At 51.4% G+C, this 25,544-nt stretch overlaps 1 protein-coding gene across 3 annotated transcripts; it reads left to right on the top strand.

The window, feature by feature from the left end:
* Nucleotides 1-692: 692 nt before the first annotated feature.
* On the top strand, nt 693-25,020 carry STK40 (serine/threonine kinase 40). Of its 3 annotated transcripts, XM_042793807.1 has the most exons (12): nt 693-788; nt 7,723-7,835; nt 9,829-9,948; nt 10,936-11,021; nt 11,519-11,662; nt 12,666-12,893; nt 13,744-13,796; nt 16,806-16,921; nt 20,118-20,262; nt 20,623-20,742; nt 21,750-21,834; nt 22,628-25,020. In XM_042793807.1, exons 3-12 carry the CDS (start codon nt 9,837-9,839, stop codon nt 22,844-22,846), a joined length of 1,308 nt encoding a protein of 435 aa, XP_042649741.1. In that variant the 5' UTR covers nt 693-788; nt 7,723-7,835; nt 9,829-9,836; the 3' UTR covers nt 22,847-25,020. The 3 variants fall into 3 exon arrangements, with proteins under 3 accessions (XP_042649741.1, XP_042649740.1, XP_042649742.1); XM_042793806.1 differs by lacking the exon at nt 7,723-7,835 and having other exon boundaries at nt 718-788; XM_042793808.1 differs by lacking the exons at nt 7,723-7,835; nt 11,519-11,662 and having other exon boundaries at nt 718-788.
* The last annotated feature ends 524 nt before the right edge of the window (nt 25,021-25,544 follow it).

The raw sequence follows: 25,544 nt of genomic DNA, 5'->3' as shown, positions 1-25,544 counted from the left end.
CTGTGATCTCTCAGCTCGTTTCCTGCTCTGTTGGCGGCTGTACCGACGGCCAAAGCCTTCCCGACTGCCGCCCGCAGCTCTGCCTCCCCCCGGGGACGGGGGTCCTGAGCTGGGGGGGGGGGGGGGTCCGCTTTCCCGCCGGACGGCTGCGGTCTCCAGCGCCTCGAACGGGGAGAGGGCGAGGGGGCCGCCCGCCCGCCGCAGGGCTGAGCTCGGCGGGGAAGGGGCAGCGCCCAGCGCTCGGAAAGGCGCCGGGCACGGGGCACTGCACCGCCCCCAGCCCCCTCGGGAGCTCTCTGCCCGCGGGGACCCCCCCCCCCCCGCCGCCCCCCGCCCCGGGCCGGTGCGTTTCAGAGGGTCCCGGGGGAGGGGGCGGGGCCGTGGGGCGCGGCGGGGGCGGGGCAAGCGCCCACTTCTCCTCCAGTCACGGCGCGCTCCAATCTCCCGCGCTCCCGCCGGCGCCGGCAGCCAATCGGCGGAGGGAGCCGCCCCGCGCTAGCCAATCAGCCTTCGCGTCTTGCCTTTTTCCCCACCCCGCCACGCTCCTCTCTGCGGCGCGGCCAATCGCATTCGGCCCTCCGGGGCTCTCCACCAATCGCGGCGAGCGCTGGCTCAGCCGGCCAATCCCCGCGGCGGCCGCCGGGAGGCGGGGCGGCAGCGGTGACGGAGGCGGCGGGGCGGCGCGGCGCGTCACTTCCGTTGTCAGGGGGCCGCCGCCGCGCAACGCAGCGGAGGCCGCGGCCGGGCCTGGGGCTGCGGGAGCGGCCGCGCCGGCCCCGGGGCCATGGGTGAGCGGGGACGGGCGACCCGGGGGTGAGGGGGTGGGCGCCGCTTCCTGCCGGCGGAGGCTCCGCTGCGTCGTCACGGGCCGGCTGCCCACGCGTGTGCGTGCGGCGGCGTGGGGCCTCCGGGCCGTGTCAGCGCGGGGCTCCGCGCTGCCGAGCGCTCAGCGCCCACGCGTGGGGTTTCGCGCGCGGCGGGGTTTAAAAAGCGCCGCTCGGCGAAGCTCCTTTGTCGTGATTGTCGCCCGTATCGGCGCTGGCGGGGCTCTGCGCTGTGTCGGCAGCGCAGCCACCGGTTCCGGGCTCGTCGGGGGCGCGGGCAGCTCCTGGGGGGTGCTGGTTGCGCCTTCAGGCCGGGCAGGAATTTCTTAATTTAGTAGTTCGGGACCTCCGCTCCGAGGAGGAGTTCCGTGTGTCTCAGCGGTGAGTAGCTGAAGATCGTACCTCTCGGTGAGAACGAGTGAGGCCACGGAGCGTTACAGCCGGAGCGACGGACACCCGGCCCGTGCTCCCTGCGCCACTTCACCCGGAGGAGATGAGGGCGAACGCTCTGGGATGTCCTGCGCTCCGGACCTGCTCCTCTGGGCTTTGCCGGGGGCCCCCCGGGAGCTTCGCTGCCGCTGTGTGTGGGAGCGGTAAAGGCCTCGCGCGCTGCAGTTGGAGGGACCCAGTGGTGCCGCGTCTCTGCCCCGCTGCTCCTCTCCCTGGCGCGGGGGCTTCGGGGCTCCTCATCTTCCCGGCCAACCGCTCCCTCCTCCTGCTGCGGGGCGTGCTGTGCCGGCATTGCCGATTCAGTTCTTTGGTAGTTCAGAGTCTTAATGCGTAGGCTTAACGTATACTGCTACATACAGGTGTGCTTGGCATCTCAGACCGCAGTCCCGTGTCTGGGGGGGGAGGTGGAGGAGCTGGAGCAGAGGCCGCTGGTGGGGCTGGGGTTACCTGCTGCGGGACAGAGGGAACACGAGCAGAAGGACCGTGAGCTGGGGGCAGGTGGAGGGTGGCGGGGCGTAGCTTGAGGGATGGGGCAGAGTAAGGCTTACCTGCTGGGAAACGGCCCCGGGCCGGTGCTGGACATGTTCCCCCAGTGCTGGAGTGTTTGTGTTACATCCTTTCATTGTTTCTCTGTGGCATCCGCACTGATGGTTTGGTCACGTTATCACATTACTTAAAAGCACCCTCGTGTTCAGCTGCTTCTTATCCTCAGGATGTTATGGAATCATCTCCTTTTGAAACCATGCAGGGGGAAGCCTTGTAGGCACTTAGCTACTGCTTGATTAAGGACAGCCCTATTGATTGTGCCTGAGCTGCCCACTGTGCTCAGCCTAAATAAGGGGTGTGTTATCTGTCTGCAGAGACTCGGTGGTGCCCTGGGCTTGTACAGTGTGCGCCTCACCTGTGGCTGGGAGCTCTTTCTAGACTGGAGGAGGCTCCATGCCCATTGTAATTTTCTATGTGAAACAGTCTCTTTTTGTTAGTCAGGTACACGTTTACGAGCTTACAGTATCTGTCAGTGTGCCTTCATGCTACAAGTGATAATAATGTTAGCATGGCAGTACCTGTAGATAACTTAAATATATTTCTTTCGATCTAGTTAGGGCTAGATGAGTAGATCATCATTAAAAACAGCAACCACGCCTCACTGTAAAGAAAGTGTCAGCACGTGTATGTCATGCAGTAATCTTTGTGTGCATGAGGAAAGTCCTGCTGCAGTGGATTTATGGAATACTAAGTGTACATAGTAACATAAGCTATAAATGAAAAATAAATCTCATAATACAGTACGCATCTCACCTGATGGTGATTTTTAAAGGTAATGACTGTCTGAATTCACGGGAGCAGCCCAAGGTCAGGAACTCGTGCTCTGGGGAGAGCGATGCAGTCTGAGGTGCTGTCAGAGTGCTGCAGTTGGATTTCCAGGCTCTTCTCCTGTGCTGTGCACTGCTGTAGGTGCCCCTGCCATGAGGATGTTGGGCTGGAGCACGGATTTTTTTCCTGGTGGAGGTGGCCTGTGCTCCAGCGTGAAAGGGTTAAGCTGAAGTTGGTGTTTATGTAACCAAAGAGGGAACTCCCAGAGATGAGTCCTTGGCTATCGCATGTGTTGATGCATCAGAGGGGTTTAAAGAAAGTCCAGCTTGTTGCTTGCTTGCACTGTCATTACGTTGCTGGAATCCTGTGCTTCAGAGTTTCCCTGGCTGCCGGGAGGGCCGGGAAGGAATTTGCTTTCCCTGGTGTGTGATTTGACCTGTGGAAGCCTTTTTTGTCCCTGAGAAGTTGGAGATCGACCACAGCTGGACGTGGGATGTAGGTGAGGGCTACTGGGGTCTCTTAGCACCGCGGCCTTTCAGGTGCTGGCTCTGCCTTGCTCACATACCTGGGATTAAACTAATCGGCAGGTCAGGCTGAGGAAGGAGGATTTCTAGTGGGTTGGTTCAGCTGTGGGAGGTGTTCGTGTCTCCCAGCTTGCGAAGCACGGCTTGCTTGGCAAGTTGGTATTTACCAGGTGCCTTCTGATGACAGGAGGGTGCCCCAGCCCCTCGTGCTGTGCTGGCACCTCAGGATTCTTCCTTCTCCTTTGGTTAGAGAAACTCTGTGTCTGATTTTGAGCAAAGTTCTCACTTAGGGAAGAAGCTTGAATGAGTCCCTGCACGCTTCCAAGAAATCTGTGAGTCAGGGCTCTTCTGTTTCTGGAGAAGGCTTCCCTTCCCGGAAGGGCTCGCACAGCAGTACATGGGTTGCACTGGCAGCGCTGAGTCATCTGATAGGCTTTTTTTTTTTTTTTATTATTACTTCTGTTACAGAGCGCTTAAACTTCCAAAGCCTTTGGTAGAGTTAATGTTCCTGTGTAGTGAATCTACCAGAGCGCTTTGCAGAGGGAGGGGAGCCCACCCCAGCTGCCCCTGGGCCCGGCTGCAGCACCTCCTTCCCGCGCCTGCTTTGCCTGGGATCTGCCTGGCAAACGTGCCCTGTAATCCCCCGGCCGGTGACTCCTCCGCAGGCCTGACTGCTCCGAACTCCGCCTGTTTTCAGGGAGCCTTTTCCAGTGGGAGTCCAGCCTCTGTCCCTGGGAGCGCCGATGACTCGGGTCTGAGCTGTCCCCAGCCTGGTTTGCCCGGGGAATGTGTGTGGCAACGCTCCGGGATTGCTGCTTCTTGCAGCGATACCGACCTGCTTGTTCCCGTGCCGGGAAGCTGGACCATACTCGAGCTTTTGCTAATTTGATGTTGGCGTTCACGTAGGTTTTTAGGTCATGTCCAACATAGCTTCTCATGAGCTGGAATTTGCCATGAGCCAGGCTTAAATGTGAATTTTGATTAAATCATCACTAATAAATACTGCCCAGCGTGTTACTTAGGTGGCAAAAGGTGTAGCGTGATACTGCTGATTTGAATCAATTCTGTTAGCTTCATTTTTGCAAAAGCTGAGGCCTGCGCTGGCTGAGAGGAGAGCAGACAGAGCGAGCAGGAGAAAAACCTTTGCACCAGGCTTCCGGCTTACAACATTTGGCTCCCAGAAGAGAAGACGGTGCAGAATTGCTGCTGTATTGCATGGCAGGTCTTCTCCCATCTGGAGTGGGAGATGGATAATCCACGAGTCCGGAGCAATACTGCGCTTCCCTGGGCAGCCGAGCTGCAGGGCCACCGCTCTGCTGTGGAGGTTTCGAGCCCGGTGACGAAGCCCACGGGGAGCAGTGATTCATCTGCACCGTGCGCACGCCTGAGCCAGCGCTCCTGCCTGCAGTTCCCTGCCCGGCCCTGCCTGCAGTTCCCTGCCTGCACTCCCCTCGCAGCCCTGTCCTGTTCCCACCTGCAGCACTTCCAGGTCAGGAGCAGCAGGCGGGTTTCGGATGCCGGGGTGCTGGTGGCGGGGTGACCTGAGCTCCCAGAGGCAGGTTTCCTTGAGTGGTCTGAGCTCCTCACTCAAGGAGCTTGTCCTCGACAGCCCCGACCTTCCAGTAGACACTGGTGGCTTCTGTCATCTGGTGGCTCCCAGCTGCCAGCTCGACCCAGCGCCTTACTTGCAGAGATCAGCTGGCTTGTAGGAGTGGGGTAGGACACCTTTGGGGTTTCCAGTTGTCACACTAGAAGAGTTAAAAACAACTAACTTTGTCCCCTTGTTGCAAGATAAAACAACAGAAAGTGTTGTGGAGGTTATATCAGCTGCTCCAGTGTCTTAACTAGTTTCTGTGCTGCTGAGTAATCCTGTTAACACCCCAAAGGTACTTTTTTTTTTTTCCTGCTCCAGCTATTAGCTGCGGCTGCTGGACTGCAGGACCTGCCTGTTCTTTAATCTGAGATGAAAAGGTCAGTTCCCTCCTCTCGTTTTAATTTGTTATGCTGGGCACTGGAACATCATGCAGTAATTCAGAAATTAGACAATTTCCTTAAGCTATGTAATTAGAAGGTGTTACATCTAGGTCTTCAAATTATTTGATTAATAACTATTAAAGTCATAGCTAGCACAGTAAGAAGCTTTAGACACTTCTCCAGTAAGATATTTGATATATTGCATACATCACATTAAAATTAAGTAATGAATTTTTGTATTAGACTTGTAACTTCATTGTCTGTGTGAGAGACACCATTTTTGTTACAGGTGGTGGGACAGAGAATGGGGGTGGTTTGTTTCTTGGGGAGCGGGCAGAGAACCCACCACACCAGTACCTAACAGTCCTGTCCCTAGGTTGGAGTGTTTTGAGGGATAAGTGGTTTGATGTGGTTCTCTGCAGAAATGTTGGATGCTTTCTCTTGAGACCGATCCTGTTGATGTTAAAATGACTTTTTTTTTTTTTTTTTTCCACCAGTCTTAAGAATTGGAAAGTCCCAACTGTCTGTGCGGGTGCCTGTAGACAGAGGCGTTGCTGCAGGGGCTGAGGAGATGCTCTTCACCCCCTACAAGACTCGCCACCTCTCATGAAAACGTTCTAAATTCTCAACTCTGGGCTATTTTAAATCTCGGCTGTGCTGCCGGGGAACTCGTTTGTTTGCGGCGGGACTCCTCTTGCTGCTGATTTGTCCGTGCTCATGGTGTGCGAGGAGGAAATCCTTGTGCGATGCCGTAATCCCCTCTGGTGCGCGCTGAGCACGCCTGCCCTGGGGAGGCTCGGCAGCAGCAGGGCACGAAGCAGCAGCTCGGAGCCGTGGCCCCGCGCTTCCACCTGCAGCTGTGGAGTCACTTTAAGGTGTCCAGTTTATTATGGCTTTTGTCTAAGACTTACTGAAAGCTTCTTCTTCCAGGATATAGTTCAGCTGCTGGTGTCTGAGCAATACCAGCTCTGTGTTGTGAGTACTTCTAGCAGTGAAGCCCCTTGAAACCCGAGCTTTGTATCAGCCCAGCTCAAGCCAAGATTAAATCAGTTTTGCAGGTAGAAAACACCCACTCTCAGCAGGGAGAGGGAGCCTCCTGCATTGCTATTATTTATTTTTAAATATTTTCCCTAAACCTTGTTTCCATCTGTTCTTAGCCCTATGCCTAGTGGATGGCCACTCCTTCTGCAGGAGGCTTACACAGGCAAGTCCGTGCCCTTTCGACCAATTCCCTTGCTCTAGTTGGGGTTACACAACGTGCAGAAAAAGGAAGAATCTTCCTGCTTTTTCACAGCAGCTGCGCCTGGTTGTCTTCCTTTTGCTCTAGGACCTTCCTCCTTCCATCCGACTGACCTTCATTCCAGTCTTGGAGGAACCTGAAGCGCTCACTTGTAAACCCTCTGGGTGCTCCTGAGGGTCCCTGAGGTTTTTTGGTGGGCTCTGCCACCGCGCAGCCCGAGGAGCAGGAACCGAGTAGGGAGCAGGGCGATGGACGGGGTAGACAGTGCTGTGTGGCACGGAACTGCCTTCAACAGCCGAGAACCCATCTGCGTCAGCGTTTTTCTTGCTTGCTCTTGCAAGTACGCTGTGATATTTAGGTCGGTGGGTGTCCTTTAAGCAGCGGCAGGGCTGGGGCACCTCTGTTCGCTCTCGGCGGCGAGCAGCCCCGTCCTGGAAGTGCTGGCTGGCCGGTGCGCGGGCAGGTTCGGGTGGCCCCGAACGCCGCTCACCAGAGTATCAGTAGTTTCGGTGCTTCGATTCAGAAGGACCCTCCGCTGTCCTTGCAGCTCCCCCAGGACCAGGTGATAGTACCGTGTTGTGTTTTGGGCAGTGATGGGAGCTTGGTTCCCATGTCCCAAATGTTCCTTGTGTGGTTTTCAGTTGATCTGACTGGATGCTGGTAAAGTAAACAGCTTGGATGACAAGTGTGTAACACATGCAGCATCCGAAGGTTAAACTAAGCATTTGGTAGAGGTGGTATAGATTCAATTCTACAGTGTCTGATTTAAATTTCTCCTTCTTAAGGGGACCGGGTGAGCTATTCAGCAGCATTGAATTTAAGTTGAATTAGTTTTATTTTTTTTTCAGAGGCTAGATATAAACTGTAAGGAGGAATGAACTTGCAGTGCGGATTTGATAAGAATAAAATTCAGTGTACTCTTCTTTGTCTTCTGTAGAAATTGTTCTGTTCAAGTCCAAACTTCAAGCATTAACTCCTACACAATTAAAAATTGCTCCCAGTGGTAAAGATTCTGCTGTGGCATTGTTGCTAACTTGGATGTGTTTAAGATACTGTTAAAAACAGGCAAGCGAGTACCAGGTGGTGGAGGTTAAAAGGGAGAATGTGTTTGTTTCTGCTCGGAAGGGAAGGTCTGTCTCGCATCACAAAATGCCTTTTGAGATTGTTGATGCTTGTATTTGTCTTGCTGTGCAGGGCCATGTGTCAGTGACTCCTTGGGGACTGAACTTCAGGAGCCCTTTTACTCTCTCACGTGATTATCAGGAGCTTCAGGCTTTTTCTAAGCCAAAATAAACACCGGTGTTTCAAGCTGCAGAAGTTTTGGTGCATACCACGTTATCGTAATCAAGAATAATCCAGAACCACAGCATCAAGTGTATCTCGTTTCGCATTACAGAGTCCTCGAACTTTCGACCATCCTGCCTTCTCCAAGGTGATGACTCCTGTCTCCTGAGACGTTGGAAAACCTAGTTTGGAAGAAGAGTAAAGATACAGTTGATGCTGAACTACGTGAGTCCTCAGATTATTTTGTTTACGATAACACCATTTGCACCAGTGATTCCTATCCAGCTTGGATTGCACAACGGTCATTATCTCAGAGTTTCTGTGCAGTGGGGTTTCTCCAGTGGAAACGTTACTCATACGTTTCCAGCAGGGATGATGATGTTGCAAGGAGTGGAGAATTTTCTAAGGCACAATCAAATACTAGGTCAGAGATGCGGAATGAGCAGGAGGAGGAGCGTGTGGGGCTCAGGACTTTGCTCTGTTCAGCTGGCTGGGCCGGCTGGCACTTCGCTATCGGAGATCTGAACGTGCTGGTGGAAGGTGGTAGTGCAGGGATGCAAAGCCTGCTGCAAGACTTCACACCTTATCTCTCTTGCTATCTCTGATCTTGGTGACAGGTACTGCTAGATGAATTAATGCAATGAGATCACGCTTGTGTCCACAGAAAGGGTGGGACTGCCAGAGGGTAAACTTCATTCAAAGTATGGTGATTTATCAGTCTCTGATGTGGTGAAACACTGGGACTTTTTTAAAACAAATAAGTACAACCCAAAAATATTTTCCCAGTCTGCTGTAGTAACCTCTTAGAGAAGACTACTGGGGCTTGGTTTTGACTTGCTCAGAGTAAGAAAGTGGATCTGTGCTTAGTTCCTCCCCACCACCCCCCAAAAAAAAAAAATCTTTGGAATGTTAGAGCACAAGTATCTAATATCTAGATATTTGTGAAAGTCTTTGAAACACTTTTCCAAGAGATAAAGGTGAAGAGGAGGTGTATTGGGAATAAAACTTCAGTTTGATGGAGCTGGCTTACGCTTGCAGTGAGCACACAGCACACGAAGGCAGGCTGCCTGCCTGGCAGCAGACCTAAGAGGTTCTTTTCCTGATAAACTGCAACAAGACTTTTGTTTGGGGAAGAAGGGTTTTAGTCACAGTGGCTTGAATTTATTTGGCCCTTTAGGTATTTGTTCTGCAATACCACTGCAAATTGTCTTTAGATTTCTGAGCAGCAGAAAATGCATGTTGGAAATCAGATTTTCTGCAATACCTAAGTCGGAGTTAGTCAAGCTTTTGGTTGTTTGTGCTGAATTGTAGTGATGCGTGGACCTTCAATATATACTTGGATGCTAAGCATGAGATTCACATTTAATAGATTAAATTGTTCTTTGCATGGAGTGATAGTGCAGGAGAGCACATGTACTGGCACCGCAGTTTCCCTTCATTGAGATATCCATTAAAGGCAGGTAATTATGTGTTCATTCTAAACAAAGCATCGATTCCTGCACGTGGAGACTGAAGTGGTAGTTTTATATGTTGGACTCCAAATTTCAGCTGTGTTGAATGTAACAAGATGGAGATGTAATAAAAAGGTTAGAGCCTAAAGAGGTACAAAGAGAGAGGAGGGACTTACTGTAAGGCTAAAAATACATTTTTGAAAAATCATTGTTAAATTAACCGAACCTCGCAGTAATTATCATGTTTTAGTCTTCTGTGTCTTTGCTGGAGAAGGCGAAAGATATTGTTAATTTTTATGGTCGGTTAGTTTTGTGTATTCGTGGCTGTTTGAGGAAGAGACTTGAGCCTTCTGAGTTACTTGGTGAGCTGCCTGCGATGCCGAGTGGGTATTCCTCCATGAAGGAACCCACAAAAGTCCGTAGGCTGAATCAGAAGCAGACGTCCATACAGAAGGATAACTTAGGTATTTTCTTTCAGAGTTTTTTTGGAGTACATTAATTTGCAAACTTGTTTTTGCTGTAAAACAAGCTTTAATTATTTTGACTTGTTCCCACTATGTCTCTCAAACAACTCTTCTATGAAATGTTGCTTTCAATAATGAGGCTGATTTATACCTTCAAATATGCATTAAGCCTCCAACCCGCAGCTGGTCTATAGGCAGACACACGACTGCATCAGTAGGTGAAAGCCTTCCAGTACAGAATGAGGGGTAACAGAAGAAATTAACTCAGTTGCTCATCAAATGTGATCTTCTTTCTCTTTCAAGAGCCAAGGATGAAGCGGCGAGCATCAGACAGAGGAGCTGGGGAAACATCCACTAAGGCAAAAGCTCTTTGTACAGGGATTTCTGGAAATAATGCCAAGAGAGCAGGCCCTTTTATACTAGGTAAGCAGGGAGGGTTTTCTTCTTTATTTTTCAAGGTAACTGCTGATGCAGAACTGAAAATAAAAGGCACTATAAACAGAGGCAAAGCAGATGTGTAGTTTAGCATCTTACCTCAGAGTGCAGTTCACTTGAGGTAGCAGAGCAGCAGCCCTCGCAGCTTCTGCAGCTGGTCAAGCTAGGAAGATTTCTAATACTAATATAGCAAGACAGGCATGGCTTTCAAGATAAATATGAGACCTTGATTTTACCCCCTTTTTTTTTTTTTACTGTATTCTTAAAATTTGTTAAAGAGGAAATTCATTCAAGGGGTTTTTTGGGTAGAGCTCTGGGGAAATGATCAACTCTGCTTGCCTGGAATATGCTGTCAAATCAGCATATAGGCAACTTAATAATGCAGTAGTGGTCATTGTAAGTGGTATGTGCCAAGGCATGACCACTCTGCTAGCTTCTGAGAGTTGCTAGAATAGTTGTTCAGAACTAGTTAGAACAGCTCTCAAAAACTTGATGGACTTCACAGTGTGGGAGCCAATGGATAATCAGTTGGAAGCTGATTGATTTAGACTGAAGAGTGGAGACTGTATTAAGTTGAAATTTGGACTAACCTGTGTACCTGAGCTGTCCCTGCAGGGGTGGCAGTTGGGTTCAGAGGTGTGGTAATAGCAGTTGCCATGGGTGTTGCTAGTAAATGTAAAAGCTGTATGGTTCAGGCATGCAGAAATTTGAATTTCTGAAAACAGCTGTGCCATGTGTGAGCTTTTGTTAAATGTTTCTCCAGTGAACAAATGAAACGTTGTCCAGAAAGGTTTCAGAGTTCAATACTTCTTTTTTTCTTTAGATCATAATTTGTGGAAATGCACTTAGTCTCCTGAAAAAAAAGGAACTTAGTTTAAACTAATGTAAACTGCATGACACTTGATACTGATGTAACCCTGAATTAGTCATTGCTGCTTAAAGGAAAACAAGTCTGTTTTTGCTTTGTGCTGCTAGGTCCACGTTTAGGTAACTCCCCTGTGCCAAGTATTGTTCAGTGTTTGGCAAGAAAGGATGGGACAGATGACTTTTATCAGCTAAAGGTAAGCAAACTGTAGGGCTTCCATATCTCAGGGGCTCTCTAACTTCAGCTCTTGTGACAGGAGCACTTGCAGTAGTGTGTGGTGTAGGCTGAACTGGTGTGCTGTCGGAAACTGCTGCTGGAACTTCCCCTCAGCAGGGCAGTTCTGCCAGGCGTAGATCTGGTGTCGAGATTAGCCCTGAGATGAGGCCTCTGTGGCTGCCGTGCTGCTCTCCTGGAGCCCTCTGATCTGCTCCACTGTGCCTGAAATGGGAGCGAATCCAGTGGGAGAAATCACCTGGGATATTTGCAAAAAGCCACCTGAGCGGCTTTTCTGTGTTAATCAAGCTTACGCTCTGCATCCTGCACAGATGTTAGTTCTGGTGGGTTTGTGGCAGGTATGCAGACATCAGAGCAATTACATCAGCTGTTGAACACATGTGAATACCAAAAATGAGAGAAGTTGGGGGCATTTGGGTTTTTCTGGGAACTGTAAAGGTGTTTTCTCTTTTCCTGAAGATTCTCACCTTAGAAGAAAGGGGTGATAAAGGAATAGAAACCCAGGAGGAACGACAGGGCAAGATGCTATTGCACACAGAGTATTCTCTCCTTTCCCTGCTCCACAACCAGGAAGGAGTGGTTCATCATCATGGGCTCTTTCAGGTACAGCTGGTCACCATCCAGGCCGAGGGAATGCCAGTAATTGCTTTTGGCTTGAGCTGCTTTTTTAAATGCACAGTTTGTGCTGACCCTGTTCTTGTGTGTAAAGAATTACCAGCACACCGCTGAGATGAACCGCTGCTGCTTCAAACAGCAAGTTTGTGGCAGAGGCTTTTGAGGGTTAAGTGAGATGTAATGGGGCTTGGGATTTGGGAAATGGGAGAGCATTCAGAGATGGGACAGGTGCTCAGTACTGTCCCCTTTAAATAGGAAAATAACTGCTTCACTGGCAAATCAATTTGTGGCCTCAGAGCACCCTTTGACATGGAGTTTGTGCTTTCCAGTCTGTCCTGTTCTATGATGACTTATAAGAGGGGACAAATTGCCAGGAAACTGTTTTAGCAAGTTAAACTAGTCAATGTGCTGATCAGTGTCTTGTGTGAGTGAATTGTGTCGCTGTTAATGCCTTTAGAGCTGTTTATGGGCTGAAAGGAGTTCCTGGTTTGGATGTTGATATTGCCTTGCTTGTGGGTTAAATTCTGTCAACAGACTTTTCACTTGAGGCCATCTGTGCTATATCTTAAACAAGCCGAATGTCTAGCTCAGCTCTGTCCCTTCTGATGTTATGGAAGAACTGCTAATTGTGTCTTAAGATTTGCATTCTTCTCATTAATAATGTGTTGGATCCCTAGTATTCAGTCTGTACCACTATGTAGAGGTTGTTTTTTTTTTTAGGTTTTATCTAAAGGTATCTGTGTCTATATAAACAGTATCAGTGCTGATATACACATATAGCCAAACAGCATAGACTTTCTCTAACTTCTGTAAATAGAGATCATGTATCTTCCTTTTGAAATCCTGACTGAGGGCAAAGAACGATTGCTATGATTGCACTGGCTTATTTTGAGATCACAACATAGTTATTTATTCTCCAGTGTTCTGTCTGTAAGTACATGTACCCGGATAGCTTCCCTGAACTATCGATCATTTGTTTGCCTCCCTGCAGGACCGAGCTTGTGAAATTATAGAAGATCTAGAAGCCAACAGAATGGTCAGAAAAATGAAGAAGCGCATTTGTCTTGTGTTAGACTGTCTCTGTGCTCATGATTTCAGTGACAAAACAGCAGATCTGATCAATCTGCAGCATTATGTCATTAAAGAGAAGAGACTAAGTGAGCGGGAGACGGTAGTGATATTTTATGATGTGGTACGAGTGGTAGAAGCATTACATAAGGTAAGATCTTCGTTATCCCTTTTCAGTGTTGGAAGGCGTAGTTTTCCCACGTTAGTATAATAGATGTTTTAAAACTTCCTTGTGCAGGCAGTGACAAGGTTACAGAGGATGGATGTTTCAGCTGTTTCCCCGTAACAGTGTTCTGTGTAAGACCTCACGCCCCAAGCCATGAAAGAGCTTTCCCTTCCCTTCCCCTGCCCTCAGGTTTCTCGCTGATAACGTAGCATTTGTTGACTGTGGAGAGGGGCCAGCTGGACTAAATGCAGATCAGGTGAACTGTAGTGTTACTAACCTCAGAAAGGGTGGTCCAGGAGGAGAGCAGAGGCTAATCAAATGCAGGAAGCACTTCAAGCTATTTCCTTTTGAAGCAAAATAAATCACAGTGTAAGAATTGATTTCTGAGATCAGAACCTCAACCTCCAAGTTTGAGATCAATGAACTAGAAATCATTGTAAGAAAAATGGATTCTGCCGATGTTTGACTTCTTACCCTGAGGCAAGGGAAACCCCTCCTTCCTTGGCAGAGCGGTGAAGCATGTATCTTTGAGGGAATGCTCATCATGTTGGTCATAATGAGCCTGGACATTTAAGTTTCAGGTCTCTTGATTTCAGGCAAGCCTGTCTGTGTTCAAAGTAGCAAATTTTCTTGTTCTGTCCTTGTGACCAGAATCGAAAATGAAGTGTACAGAGTACCCGGGATGCAACCTGACTTGAAACCTTGACCTAGGTTATTTCTGAGAGAGAAGGTGACAGGATTTCAGAAGTTGTTTAGTGTGTTTGTCCAAGTATCGGATTTATACTTCCATAACAAATATGATTTTGCTCACGTTATGCTCTTATACATTTTACAGAAAAATATTGTGCACAGAGACTTGAAACTAGGAAACATGGTGCTAAACAAAAGGTAAGTCTGCTGGAGAGCTGCTGCTCTGACAGTTGTCTTACGTTTCTTCCCTGAAGCAGATTTCTATTGGAAACAGGATCAGCAGCAGCACTCGTTGAGAGTGCTCTTGTGTGAAAAGAGTGAGGGAAGTGGAAACAGCCTGTGCAGAAATGCAAATCCAGTTCAAAATTATATGAGTTAGTCTCCAAAAATTAACTGACCCCAGCCTAGATAGTTCACTCTTCCACCATGCTTGTGACCTCACATCAGCACTTCTTTTTGGATTCAGATTTCTGAAAACTAAGCTTTATAGTAATTTAGAAACCTGCAAGAGAAATACTTTCTAGATAGTTTTTTTTTTAAAAAAAAAAAAAAGAATTAAAATGTGGTGAGTGGTTCTGTTCACATAATTCACTTTCCATCGTGCTAAAGGAATTCCCAACACTGCAGTCTACTATAATCACAGCGGTGTTAAATCTTTGACTGTTGCACTGCTGTGTTTTTGCTAGCAGTAAAATATTTACTTATCTAAACAAAAGCTTTTCTGTCTAGTCTGTATTTGTGCTTGAAATAGCTTCCTTGTTCCCAGTAGCTGGTTCGGTGCAAGCCTCAGTTTATAAGGCAGCCATGTCCAGCCCGTCTCGGGGGCTGTGCGGGCACGGGAGGGACCAGCCCCCCCAGAGCATGAGCGCAGCACGAGCGAGCGGCCGCTGGCGGTAGCGTGCGCGCTGCTTGGTGGCTCCTTGGAGTGTCTTGGTTGTCCTGGGTTATGTAGTTTAGTTGGCAGGCTAGTTCCAGTTCAGATACTCTGCTGTGTCCTTCAGTGTTACATTACTGACTAAATATTTCGCGCTAACTTTAAGACTGAGTGGAATTTGCTGTCTTTTCACACTGTCTGGTTTTCTGTGGAATGAATAAAAAACTGGAAGGCTTTAGGTCTGTAGGCTTCCAGGTTCTGCACAAAGCATGTGGGTTCGCTGTGGTCACAATTTGCTTTTATTCTCCTACCTAATACTGTTTGAAAGCAAACAGATTTTACCTTCTGAGGTTGAACTTCTTGGTTCCTCCCACACACAGAGCAGCTAGTGCTTTTCAGGGCCACCTGTAAATTGATTTAAGTCGTTTCTGTAGATCTGCTTTAAGATGTATGCCTTATCTTCTGCTTGCTGCTTTGATTCTCCTTCTTGCTAGGAAGAGACAGACAAAGGTTGCTGCTTTAAAGGATCCACCCAGAGCTCCCCTTCTTTTCTGGGCAAAGGGTGCAGTGGAGCATCCCACTATAGAGCTGCACACAGGGGCCCCCACTGGCAGGGAGGGGGAGGTGTTTTTGAATCTTCGGGAGCACACTTGCCAAAGTAATTCGTTGTATTACATACTATGTTTTTGCTTTTCACTAGCAAGACCATCAGATTTGGTGAGGAAAAACTGTAGCCTCTACAGCAGTGAGTCATATGAAGGGGTGGGTGAGGCATAAGAATAGATCAGCACGGAAAGGACCAGCCGTTTGGGCTGACCAGAAATGTTTGTTTTGTTCCAGCCGTGCTCACAAGAGAGCCGGGTCTCTTCTGTTGGCGGGGGAGTGGAGGTAGCAACGTATCACTGCGAAGTCCTGACCAGGCATGTTACACCCTGGGCTAATGAAGGTCCCTCAGACTCTGTTCCCTGTGAGATATGGACATTAAAGCCTTGCAAGTTTTCCAGTTAGCCAGTGCAGTAGTTGGATGATTACAGATTAGATCAGATTTCAGTTAGGAAATAAAACCAAGCAACCCTGAACACTTTAGTGTCCTTTAGAACACTTAGTCTTTTTAATCCTTAACAAATCCTGCAGATTATTATTCAGCCAGGGAAGTCTCTTGACAGTTGAAGCTAACACTTCTTAAACACAAGTCTGTCTTTCTTAATGATCAACTCTCCATTGCCAGCCCACACTTGGTTTTATTTCACTTGTCTGTTAGACTTGCTGGAAATTTTTCTTGGTTATTGTGACTGACTTGATTCATTCTCTCAGGCTCTAGTTGTGTAACACTTTTCAAGAATATAGAAATCTTCTAGACAGTGTTTTTCCGCTCCATCCTTTAAGTTGTACATTAAAACCCAAATTATCTGAGTGACATGAAAGATTTAATGTGATGGTAGTTCTGTAATGAGCTCACTTTCCCTGGAAAAATTCATTAATTGGAGCTGGCAATACCATAGGGAAGTAGGGCTACCTTAGTAGAGAAATTACATCTACCTGCAGTTCTCACCTCTTCTCAGGAGGTTTTTTGGATGTTGATTAGGCTTTCTCTGTTCTGCATACTTGTGTGTGAAAAACAGTCTTGCAGATCAGGTCAAACTGCCACCAGACTCCTCCTGTGGGACTGTTGGGTAACACAAAAGTGGTTGTACTGAATCTGATCAGAGGTCCCGTAGCTCATCTGCTGGCGACACGTAAGCAAACATTGCACGGAGGCTGGATGTGGGGCAGCCCTTCTGTAGGGTATTTTCCCTCAGCTTCCAGAAAATGTTGTGCGGAGAAGGTGATTTTAGAGATGGTAGTTGGGAAACATAGGGGAGAGTCAGCAGTTAAAATAAACTTCTGCTTTATCACTCGTGCCCTGCAATGGTCAGCGAGCACACACGTGCAGATCCTGGCGTGGCTGCTGCCTGTAGGGTGCTGTGCTGCTGGCTAGGGTGCTCCTGGAGGGCTGGCCAAAGGCAGCTGTGGGGCTGCAAGGTGGGCAAGTTACATGGGCACCCTGTGCTCGCAGCCATGCTTACACGTGCCACTCAGGTCGGGTGTAGACATTGTCCACAGCTGTAAGAGATTCTCTTATTCCCCCTCTAAGAGTCTTGCAAGCTGTGCCGAGAGCTGTGGAATCCCTCCCCTTTGTGATGGAGTTGATCCTACAGCTCCATTTGTCTTTTTCCCAGCACTTCAAGCTTCCCAAAAAGCCCCACAGACACACAGTTTAAGTTCCTCTGTTTGTGCTGTTTGGCTAGTGCAGGGATGGTCCTCGTTCACTGATGCCTTCTGATTCTCCCCAGGACTCATCGAATAACCATAACAAACTTCTGTCTTGGAAAGCACCTGGTGAGTGAAGATGACCTGCTGAAAGACCAGCGAGGGAGCCCTGCCTACATCAGCCCAGATGTGCTCAGCGGTGAGCAAACCCCTTCAGCCTCCACTGGGACTTCACAGCCCCCACACTTTAGCCTGGTTTCATTTAATTGTGGCTCTTGACAATAAATGAAAGACATCTAGTTGTGTTCCCATATGTGACCTGCCTTCTCTGAGAGCCTCTTAATTAGGGTCCAATTATGAGACTTGGTCTGTTTTTCCAACTGGGGAAGCATGGAAGGAAGGAGCAAGTGGAACTTTTTTCTTAAGGCTAGTCTGAACTTCAAAGCTAATTAAAAGCTCCCTGCCTGTTCCTAAATAAGTCTGACTGCAGACAAGGCGTTCCGTGTCCCACGTCTGAATCTTGTTCCTGAGGCTTCACTTAAGCTGCAGGAAAATCCCTAGGCCTGAGAGGCAGTCGGTCCAAATCCCACCATAATGTCAGCTTATTCCAGACCATACACTGAGAGGAGCAGTTGCTGCAGCTGCTACTTGCTTCCAGAAGGGAACTGTTGACCCTCTGGGCAGCTGCTGGGCTGACTGGGAGGAGTTACTTAAAAGTAAAGGAATGATGACACCAGTCCAGAGCAGCCGTCTGTTTGGGCTGTATCTTGTGGCCAGCAGTCTGGCCTATGCCTTGTTTCCAGCACAGGCCTTAAAGCAGAAGTCTGGCAAAAAACAGCTTTCCCTAATGTCCTCCTGCCTTTTAACTGTTTCCAGTGCATGAGACTTTCAGAAACAGATGTGGTTTCTGTCTATTTAGTTACTTCAGGAGATTTCTCTTCCATGAGCTCCAAGGTCTGCTACTATACTAACTTTTGTGCTGGCAATAGCTAAGCAGGCAGTGGTGCTCCTGTTTGTCAGCGTAGTGACCGAGGCTTTGTTTTGGAGACTTTCGGGGGGTTTTCTTCTCTTCTCATCAAGGGTGCATTTACAGCTGGGGCTGTGCATATGAAACATCTGTATCGACTCCAGTTATTATGCATTAGCTCGTGTTGCGGAGTATTCCTGATCCTTACAGGTAAAATTCCCTTTGGATGAAGCTGAACTATACATTGCCATCCAAGATCGCCCCTGATGCATCCTACCTGCCTAGGGGTTATCCATCCGCAAGGCTGAGCTGGTATTTGGATGATGGGAAACTGCCTAAAACTGTGGACAGTAGATGATCAGCACCAACAGTTTTCTGGACAAGCTGGCAGTATGTTGGGAAGCATCACTCGCGGGTGTGCGTAGAGCTAGTGTGAAAGCCAGCATCCTTGGCAGCCTGTCACATTTGTTTATGCAAGGTTAACATCTAGGGTACTGGAAACACCTCTGCTGAAGATCCGGGTTACTTGCTCCTGGTATCCCAAGCTATTGTATTTCAGAAATGCCCTCAGAGGGAGCTAGTCCTGAAATTTCCAGACCCATTGGGCTCCCCCCAGTAAGTCTGTTGTCAGGTTTAGAGGCAGCAGCAATAAATGTAGCTGAGCTCTTCCGTCGTGATCTGCCAGGCAGGTTTGAGGCTGCTTCCCTCCTGGGCAGGACTAAGCCAGGAAGGGAGCAGAGGCAGGCGGGGAGGTGGAACATGTGTTTTTTGCAGGCCTTTCCTGTTCTGCAGGATATCCTGAGGCCCCTGTAACCAAATGGATGATATGAGCCAACTGCCCTGCAGGAACTTGGAGCAGTTGCAGCTCAAGTGGCTGGTGTCTGGTAAAGACTGCATGGAGCTGCTCCTTCCTGCTCATCCGGGGTACTGCTCTGCCCTCTCACCCTCCCTGCCAGCACAGCTCGGCCGCGAGCACCCACGTTTCTTCTAACAGCTCTCTGGGCAGGGGGGTTGAGCGGCCTGTTTGTAGGCCACGTGCCGCGTGGTGCTGAACAGGCCCTTTGCTGGCTGCTCCGACGGCTGAGGCTGCCGCAGAGCCAGCCAGGCACGGCCTTGGTTAGAGCTGCATCCTGCTGCAGCTCCGCCTGGGCTGACCTTCGGGTGCAATCGCCCTGCGCTCCAGCTCTGCCAGCAGCCCTTCCCCACGGCGCGTCTGTGCAGCCCGATCCTCTGCTCTTGAAAACGCTGTTCCGAAAGAGCTCGGTCTGCAGTTCCCCCCCCCCCCCCAGGCATCGAGGGGAAAAGTTACTTGAGGACATTCTGGGCTTCACCACCACCTTCAGACTCTGAGCATCCCTCTGTATTGCTAATGCTCCTGTGCAAGAGGAAGCTAAAACGCCTGAAGACTTAATCATTGTTTTAGGTCTCCAGGAGAAGCTGTCTTCTGTTAAGAGATGGCTTATGTTTTATGGCTACTGAAATGTCACCGCAGGAAAAGCTGGAGGAGGAGGGAGAGGTGCCTTTTTTTGAGCATATAAAGCAAAGAATAATTAGTACAAATAACAGATGCTGCAGCAGTGACTCACTGCGTGAGTCAGAGGAAGTCATTCCCTCGGTCCTGTGCTGTGGTACAGCACCAGAGTTGAATTTTTTGACCCTCATGCACGCTGCTGTTTGCTGATTTATCGTGCGATTGAGGGGGCTTTAAAGCAGCGTTTTCCATCGCGCGGCTCCCGGGGCGTGCTGGGGCTGCAGCAGCTTTCAGCAATGCCTCTGCGTGGGGGAAGCACCTCCCTGTGCTGGGTCCATCCCGCAGGCAGAGCCCCGTCTCGATGGGCTCGCTCTGAGCTGGCTGTGCAGAGGCTTGGGCTGCACTTCCACGCCGACCTGTGCCGCTGGGGCGGCGAGGTTGGCGTTAATCTTGGGCCACTCTTCATCAAAAGAGCACTTCTCTTTCTTGGGCTCTCTTTCCTGCCTCCCCCTGCCTTGAGCTCGCTGGCCCTTAAATTCCCTTCTCCTTTGACCCGGACTTGCAGCAGGGAGCATCCATCTGTGGAGCCTCCGAGGCTCGGGGACTCCGGCAGTGACGCCACGGGGAGCCGAGTGGGAGCTCCAGCACAGTAGGAACTGGTTCTGATTACTCGATGCTCTTGGATCACGTCAAGGCCCTTCAGCAGGGATGGCCCTGCCCTGTAGGGAAAGGGAAGGCACCCGTGTGGAGATGCACGACTTTGCTTGTTTGCAAAGGGTGCAGCTTTGAAAGAGTTTCCTAGTGTCTTGCGATAGGAAGTCTCGAGTGTTTTGATTAATACTTGGAAAAAAGCATGGCATGCAGGGGTTCCTCCAGTGCCCTTGCTGCTGGTGGTGGGCCGCAGAGGTGAGCGGTGTCGTAAAGGCTGTTGCTTTTGTGTCTCCTTGCTCCCCGCAGGGCGGCCGTACCGTGGAAAACCCAGTGACATGTGGGCGTTGGGTGTGGTGCTCTTCACCATGCTCTATGGCCAGTTCCCCTTCTACGACAGCATACCTCAGGAGCTCTTCCGCAAAATCAAGGCTGCCGAGTACACCATCCCTGAGTGAGTACGGCCTGTCCCGGGGAGGCCCTTCCCTTAGTGCCTGGGCGGGCGGTGCTCTGGGCCTGACTGGGACAGGCGGGGCTGGAGGGGCTTCACTCAAAGCCCCTGAGGGTTGCAGCAGTAATGGGAACAAAGGCTGTGTGCAGTAGACACCGAGGAAGCAGTAGTGGAGCTGGGACGTCTGGTGCAAAGGTGCGAAAGGCCCAGTGCTGCAGGGACAGAGACTCGACCTCCTGGTTAATTCTGGGGTGTCTCGGTCGGAGCGGTGGTGGCTCCGCTGGCTCTGACCCGCGTCCCCAGCGCGTCCAGCCTGCTGCTGCCTCTGCCCACCGCGGGCTCACCACGCGTCCTCTCTCCCAGGGATGGACGGGTCTCAGAAAACACTGTGTGCTTGATCCGAAAACTGCTGGTCTTGGATCCGCAGCAGCGTCTGACGGCTTCTGAAGTGCTGGATTCTCTCAGCTCCATCATAGCATCATGGTATGTGCAAGAGGAGGGAGACAGGAATGTGGCGTCTCTGGCCGCGGGCTGTGTTATTCCAGCTGTGGCCAGCAGACTGCTGCCAAACAAGACACCAGAGGAGGATCTGAGAACTGCAAAGAAGTCTTTAAATCCTGTGTCTCAACCACTGGTGTCTGCTGATGGGTACAGCCAGAGCGGCCTGTACAAACATTTGTCACTGTGACCAAGATTGGAGTTTGCAAAACGATAACATTGCAAAACCATAGTGGGGTACGGGAGGGCCTCTGCTGCTGTGCCCCCCCTTGTGCTCCCCAGATTGGAATTTTAAAGAAAGTGCAATGGTCAGGAATATCTTTTATGTACAAACAGATGCAGCCAAGCGCAGACACTTCCTGCAAGCTTGTAATTAGCACTGCATTGTCTGTTAAGTAAAATCAGGCATGAGATTTCTAGAGGGGAAGAGCAGGAGATGCCGTTACAGGTGGGAACACTACCCGTGCAGGGTGGGGATGCCTTTTGAAAGGAAATCTGACCAGGACTGGCATGAATCAACGGGGATGAGATTCCAGTAGCACACTCCAGCAGAAATGGATCCTGGTGGTGTTTGCTTGGTGCAGCCCTCTCTTGTCAGCCCCATGACCTTCTGTCTGTGCTGCACAGCATGCCCAGGCAAAGTTCTTGTGCTGCCTGTTGAGTCAGCAGTGAAGTCTGTGATTCTTGGAGCTGTGGCTGTTTTCTCTCCTACCTATGCAAGACTTAAAATTCCACATCCTGTTTAAAAAATGAAAAAAAAAAAGACAGCTCTGGGGATTATAACATGATTTCATGTCGGGGAAATTGAATTTTGAATAGTGTCCTTTAGCAATAGTAGCTGGTGTGGCGTCCAGGCAGCTCGGTGCCACGCTGCGGTGGGCAGCGGTGGCCAGCCAGGCAGGCTTGCCCTGGTCGGGGTGCTGGGGGGGGGGGGGGTGGGGGTGGGCTGGGGTGCTGGGCTCCGAATCCCTGAGGCTGCGCTCTCTCCCCAGGCAGTCCATGTCCTCGCTGAGCGGCCCTTTGCAAGTGGTGCCGGACATCGACGACCAAGTGGCTAACCCTGAAAACCCGCAGGAGGTAGGTTTTCCTACTCTCCTCTCCCCGGGGCCGCTTGCCCGTGCCGCGTCTGTAACGGGAGGAGGTGGCAGCGCCCTGTGGCCCCCGAGCTGGGGAGGGGAGGGGAGGGGGGGCAGGACCCAGCTGTGGCCACCGCTCTGCGAGGCGGCCGAGCCCATCGCCGTCCTGTGCCGGGGAAGGAAAGGCTCGTGCTGCGGGGAGCAGGGGCCATGCCCAGCTGGCTGCACTGCCTGCGGGAGAGCTCCCTGCCCCCGGAGCCGGTGGAGGGGCAGCTCGCTCCTCTCCGAGCCGCGCGCACTCCCCCGCGCGCAGCCGAGAGCTCACGTGCGCCGGGAGAGCCGGGAAGGGGTAGTGCCGTTGGCTCGGGCTCCCCGGGGAGCTCTGCGATGGGAGCAAACATCCTGTTTTCTTGCCAGTGCATTTTATGTTGGAAGTGACGGCCGGTGACCTCACTGCCTGGGGACAGCCTTGCAGAGCTTTTGCCTGCGGTGCTGCCACGAGAAATCCCTCCGCTGGGCTCGGGGGCTGTGAGAGCTGGGGTCAGACAGCTGCAGGCTCTGAATATCTGGCTGGGTTGGGACGAGCCGGGTCAGCACAGAGCCACGGAGGCTTCCACACCTCTGTTGCAGGTGGCACTGATGACTCGCTCACAGGGAGTCCTGCCTGCACGTCTGGCAGCAGGGCCAGGTCTTGGATTAAGACTCCAGTTATCCCCTGGTGGCTCAGGACCCCTGGAGAGGAGTTGTGGGACCGGTGTGTGTTGCTGTGGCTCTGACGGGTGGTTCCCTGGCAGGTGAAGGTGACGGAGGAGTGCTCGCAGTACGAGTTCGAGAACTACATGAGGCAGCAGCTGCTCTTGGCTGAGGAGAAGAACACCTTGCATGAGGCCAAGAGCTTCCTCCAGAAGCGGCAGTTTGGGAACATCCCCCCAGTGCGACGCCTGGGCCACGACGCCCAGCCCATGAACCCTTTGGACGCAGCTATCCTGGCCCAGAGGTACCTTCGGAAGTAGCTTCCCACGCACCCGAGAGCACAAGCACCATCCTGCAGTCTGCCTTTCACGTCGCCTACTACAGCTCAACAGCAATACCCGTGTCCCGTGATGGAGAATAATGTAGCAATTCTTCTGAGCTCTGTTCAGGGACACGCACTCACACTTGCTCTGGAGGGAGAAGACTTTTGAAAAAGCTAGTTTTGGAAGCAGCAACCTCTTGGCATCTTCTGGAATCTGTTTTTTAAATCGAAGCCTAGATGACTAATCTGCTTTTAATCATGACTGTAATCTACCTCTCTTGTCTTTTTAACCATGCTGTTCTCTGGATCGAGCGAAGCCTGTGGGGAAGGAGAAGACTACCAAGGGTGAAGCTGGTTTGCTGGCACAAGTCACGGCTGTGCAGTACGGAGAGTCGGCTGATTGCATTCGCTCCATATGGTTTGAATAAGCTTAGATTTATCGGGGTTTCTTGAAAGGAAGAATTTCTTGAAACCTCCCACTTCCCTTCGTCCGCATCAAATCTCTTTCTGTCCTTACCATGCCACCCGGTCTGCCGGTGGTGTCTAACCCTCGGTGGCCGGGTGTGGGCTGCAGCCGAGGCCCCCGAGCGGCAGGAGCAGCCGCCGGTTCCCCGGTGCGAGCGGGGGCTGCCCGGGGGGCCCGGCCACCACCTCGCCTCACAGTTGTCCTTGCAGGCGATCGCTGCAGAGATCGGATCCTGTCTGTGGTTCAAAGGTTCTGCAGGACTTGGCCCGCTGTGGCCTCTGACATCTTTCCCACCTTTCACCGATTCTTTTAGTTTCATAAGGATATATGATTTAATCTTATTTTTCAGTAGCTTCTCTAAGGTGCAGTTAAAATTGCATTAATTCTGATTTAGCATTTTCACACTTCAGTTGTGGTACAGATATAATATATGAGTTACAATGTGAAAAAGCTTCCCAAAATAATCTGCCTAGAATTAGGAAGGGGCTGGCTGAAGTCTCTACTGTATTTGTTCCCTAGCTTATCTTGCCATCCCAGCCTCGCCATGCAAACCTGGGGCCGCCTCTGCTGTCCCTGCGTGGTGCTGAGGCGGGAGAAGGATGTCCCGGTTTGTCACCTCGTGCCACTGGAAGAGCGTTTGCCTGTGCTGAGAACAGGAACGATTGTTTCTGAGCCTCATTTTGTGAACTGGATGCCTGTCTTGCCAGATGAACTGTTCTCACACAGAGGTCCCAGGGCTCCCGCTCCGGGCAGCGGCTCGCCGGCTGCTCCCAGCCCCACGCGGCTCCAGCATCGGCCACCCTCGGCCTGGGCACAAGGAAAAGGGGGAGCAGGGGTGGGAAATGCTGCCGTGGCCTGGGCTGGGGGGGCTGGCCCTGCTTTTCGGGGCCAGCTCTAGCACCCCGGTGAGTGCGGGCAGGGAGGGAGCAGCAGATCTCTCTGTAGCGTGGTGTTGCCTTCTCTTGCCCCGGGCTGGGGCAGCGGACTGCGTCTGGCCTGGGCCAACCTCCGGGTGTCTTGGTGGGGACACAGGGATTGACCTGAAACTCCTTGGCAGCGTCGGGCATTATGTCCTGCCTGCGAACTCGCCAAAGCCGCTTGGCAGCGGGCAGGCAGGGAATTGTGAACACTAATACAGACTAGAACAGTTGCACCAACCCCAGCCAGCTGAGCCAGTAGCCTGAAGTTTTAGCCTTATTTATTTTAAAGAGGGTAGGTCTGTCCTGGCACACCCCGGTGCGTGCCCATCACCCCCCTGTGCCACCAGCAGCAGAGCGGGGACCCCCAACCCCTGAGCACCCCCAGCTGTGGCCCTGCTCTCTCCAGCTGGTTTTCTCCTGTCTTGTTCCCACTTCTTTATGTTTTGTGGTGGTTTTTTTTTTTTTTTTTTTTTTTCCCAAAGTTAAAGCAATATTCTGGGGACTCTGCAAGGCTGTATCATACCCAGTATTCCTGCGCACCGGTCATCGCCAGTAAATCACAATTGTATTAAAGCAAACTGGAAGAGGAGGGGGTGTGGGGAGGGCAGGAGCGGCTGGGGGGTGCGGGCGGAGAGGCCGCCCTGTGAGAAGGAGCCTGTTGTAAGAAAAAAGGAGAGAAAGAAAAAAAAAAAAAAAAAAAGAGGAAAAAAAATTTGTATAAAGACATTATTTTTGTACTACGTCAAACCTACTCCTGCATGTCGGCAATAAAACTTCATACCGAGAGCCCGGCGCGCAGCGACCCCGCGGGGACAGGGGCGGGGGGGGTGTGGGGACACGGGTGGGTTTGGGGGGGGTGGGTTTGGGGGAGCAGCAGCCCTGGGCCTGCAGGAAGATGTGGGGAGTGTCCCGGGGGGGCCTCGCAGCCCTGTCCTGCCCCTGGGGATAAGGGTTGGGGCACGGAGCGGTGTGTCCCGGCGTCCAGTCCCTGCCCTCGGCTCTGCCGGCACCGGAGCAGCCTGGGCTGGGGGGGGGGCTGCGATGGGGCTGGGGGGGGAGGTGCTGATGCCCCCCTGCACAGCCCCACGGCGGGCACCCAGGCCCGGGGCAGGATCCTGCCTGTCCCCACGGCTCCCCGGGCTGCGGCGCAGCGTACGGGGCGCTTCGCCCGGCCGAGACCCGAGCCCGGGATGCTCGACCGGGGCGGGAGGAGGGGGGGTCCGGCACTGCCAGGCCTGATCCTGCGGGTGCTGAGCAGGGCCAGGAAGGGGCCCGGCTGGAGCTCCCCGCCCCACCGGGGCGGCTCCGCG

Source organism: Tyto alba, unplaced genomic scaffold (assembly GCF_018691265.1).
Source record: "Tyto alba isolate M040663 unplaced genomic scaffold, T.alba_DEE_v4.0 Super-Scaffold_20, whole genome shotgun sequence".
Lineage (NCBI taxonomy): Eukaryota > Metazoa > Chordata > Aves > Strigiformes > Tytonidae > Tyto > Tyto alba.
Note: the sequence above shows the minus strand (reverse complement) of the source record. Positions and strands in the feature narration are given on the sequence as shown.

What these genes read in the sequence shown, in the direction of transcription:
- STK40 (XM_042793806.1), top strand. An exon ending in AACATGGTGCTAAACAAAAG is followed by an intron (nt 13,797 to 16,805) that starts GTAAGTCTGCTG and finishes GATTCTCCCCAG; the next exon opens with GACTCATCGAATAACCATAA. An exon ending in CAGCCCAGATGTGCTCAGCG is followed by an intron (nt 16,922 to 20,117) that starts GTGAGCAAACCC and finishes TGCTCCCCGCAG; the next exon opens with GGCGGCCGTACCGTGGAAAA.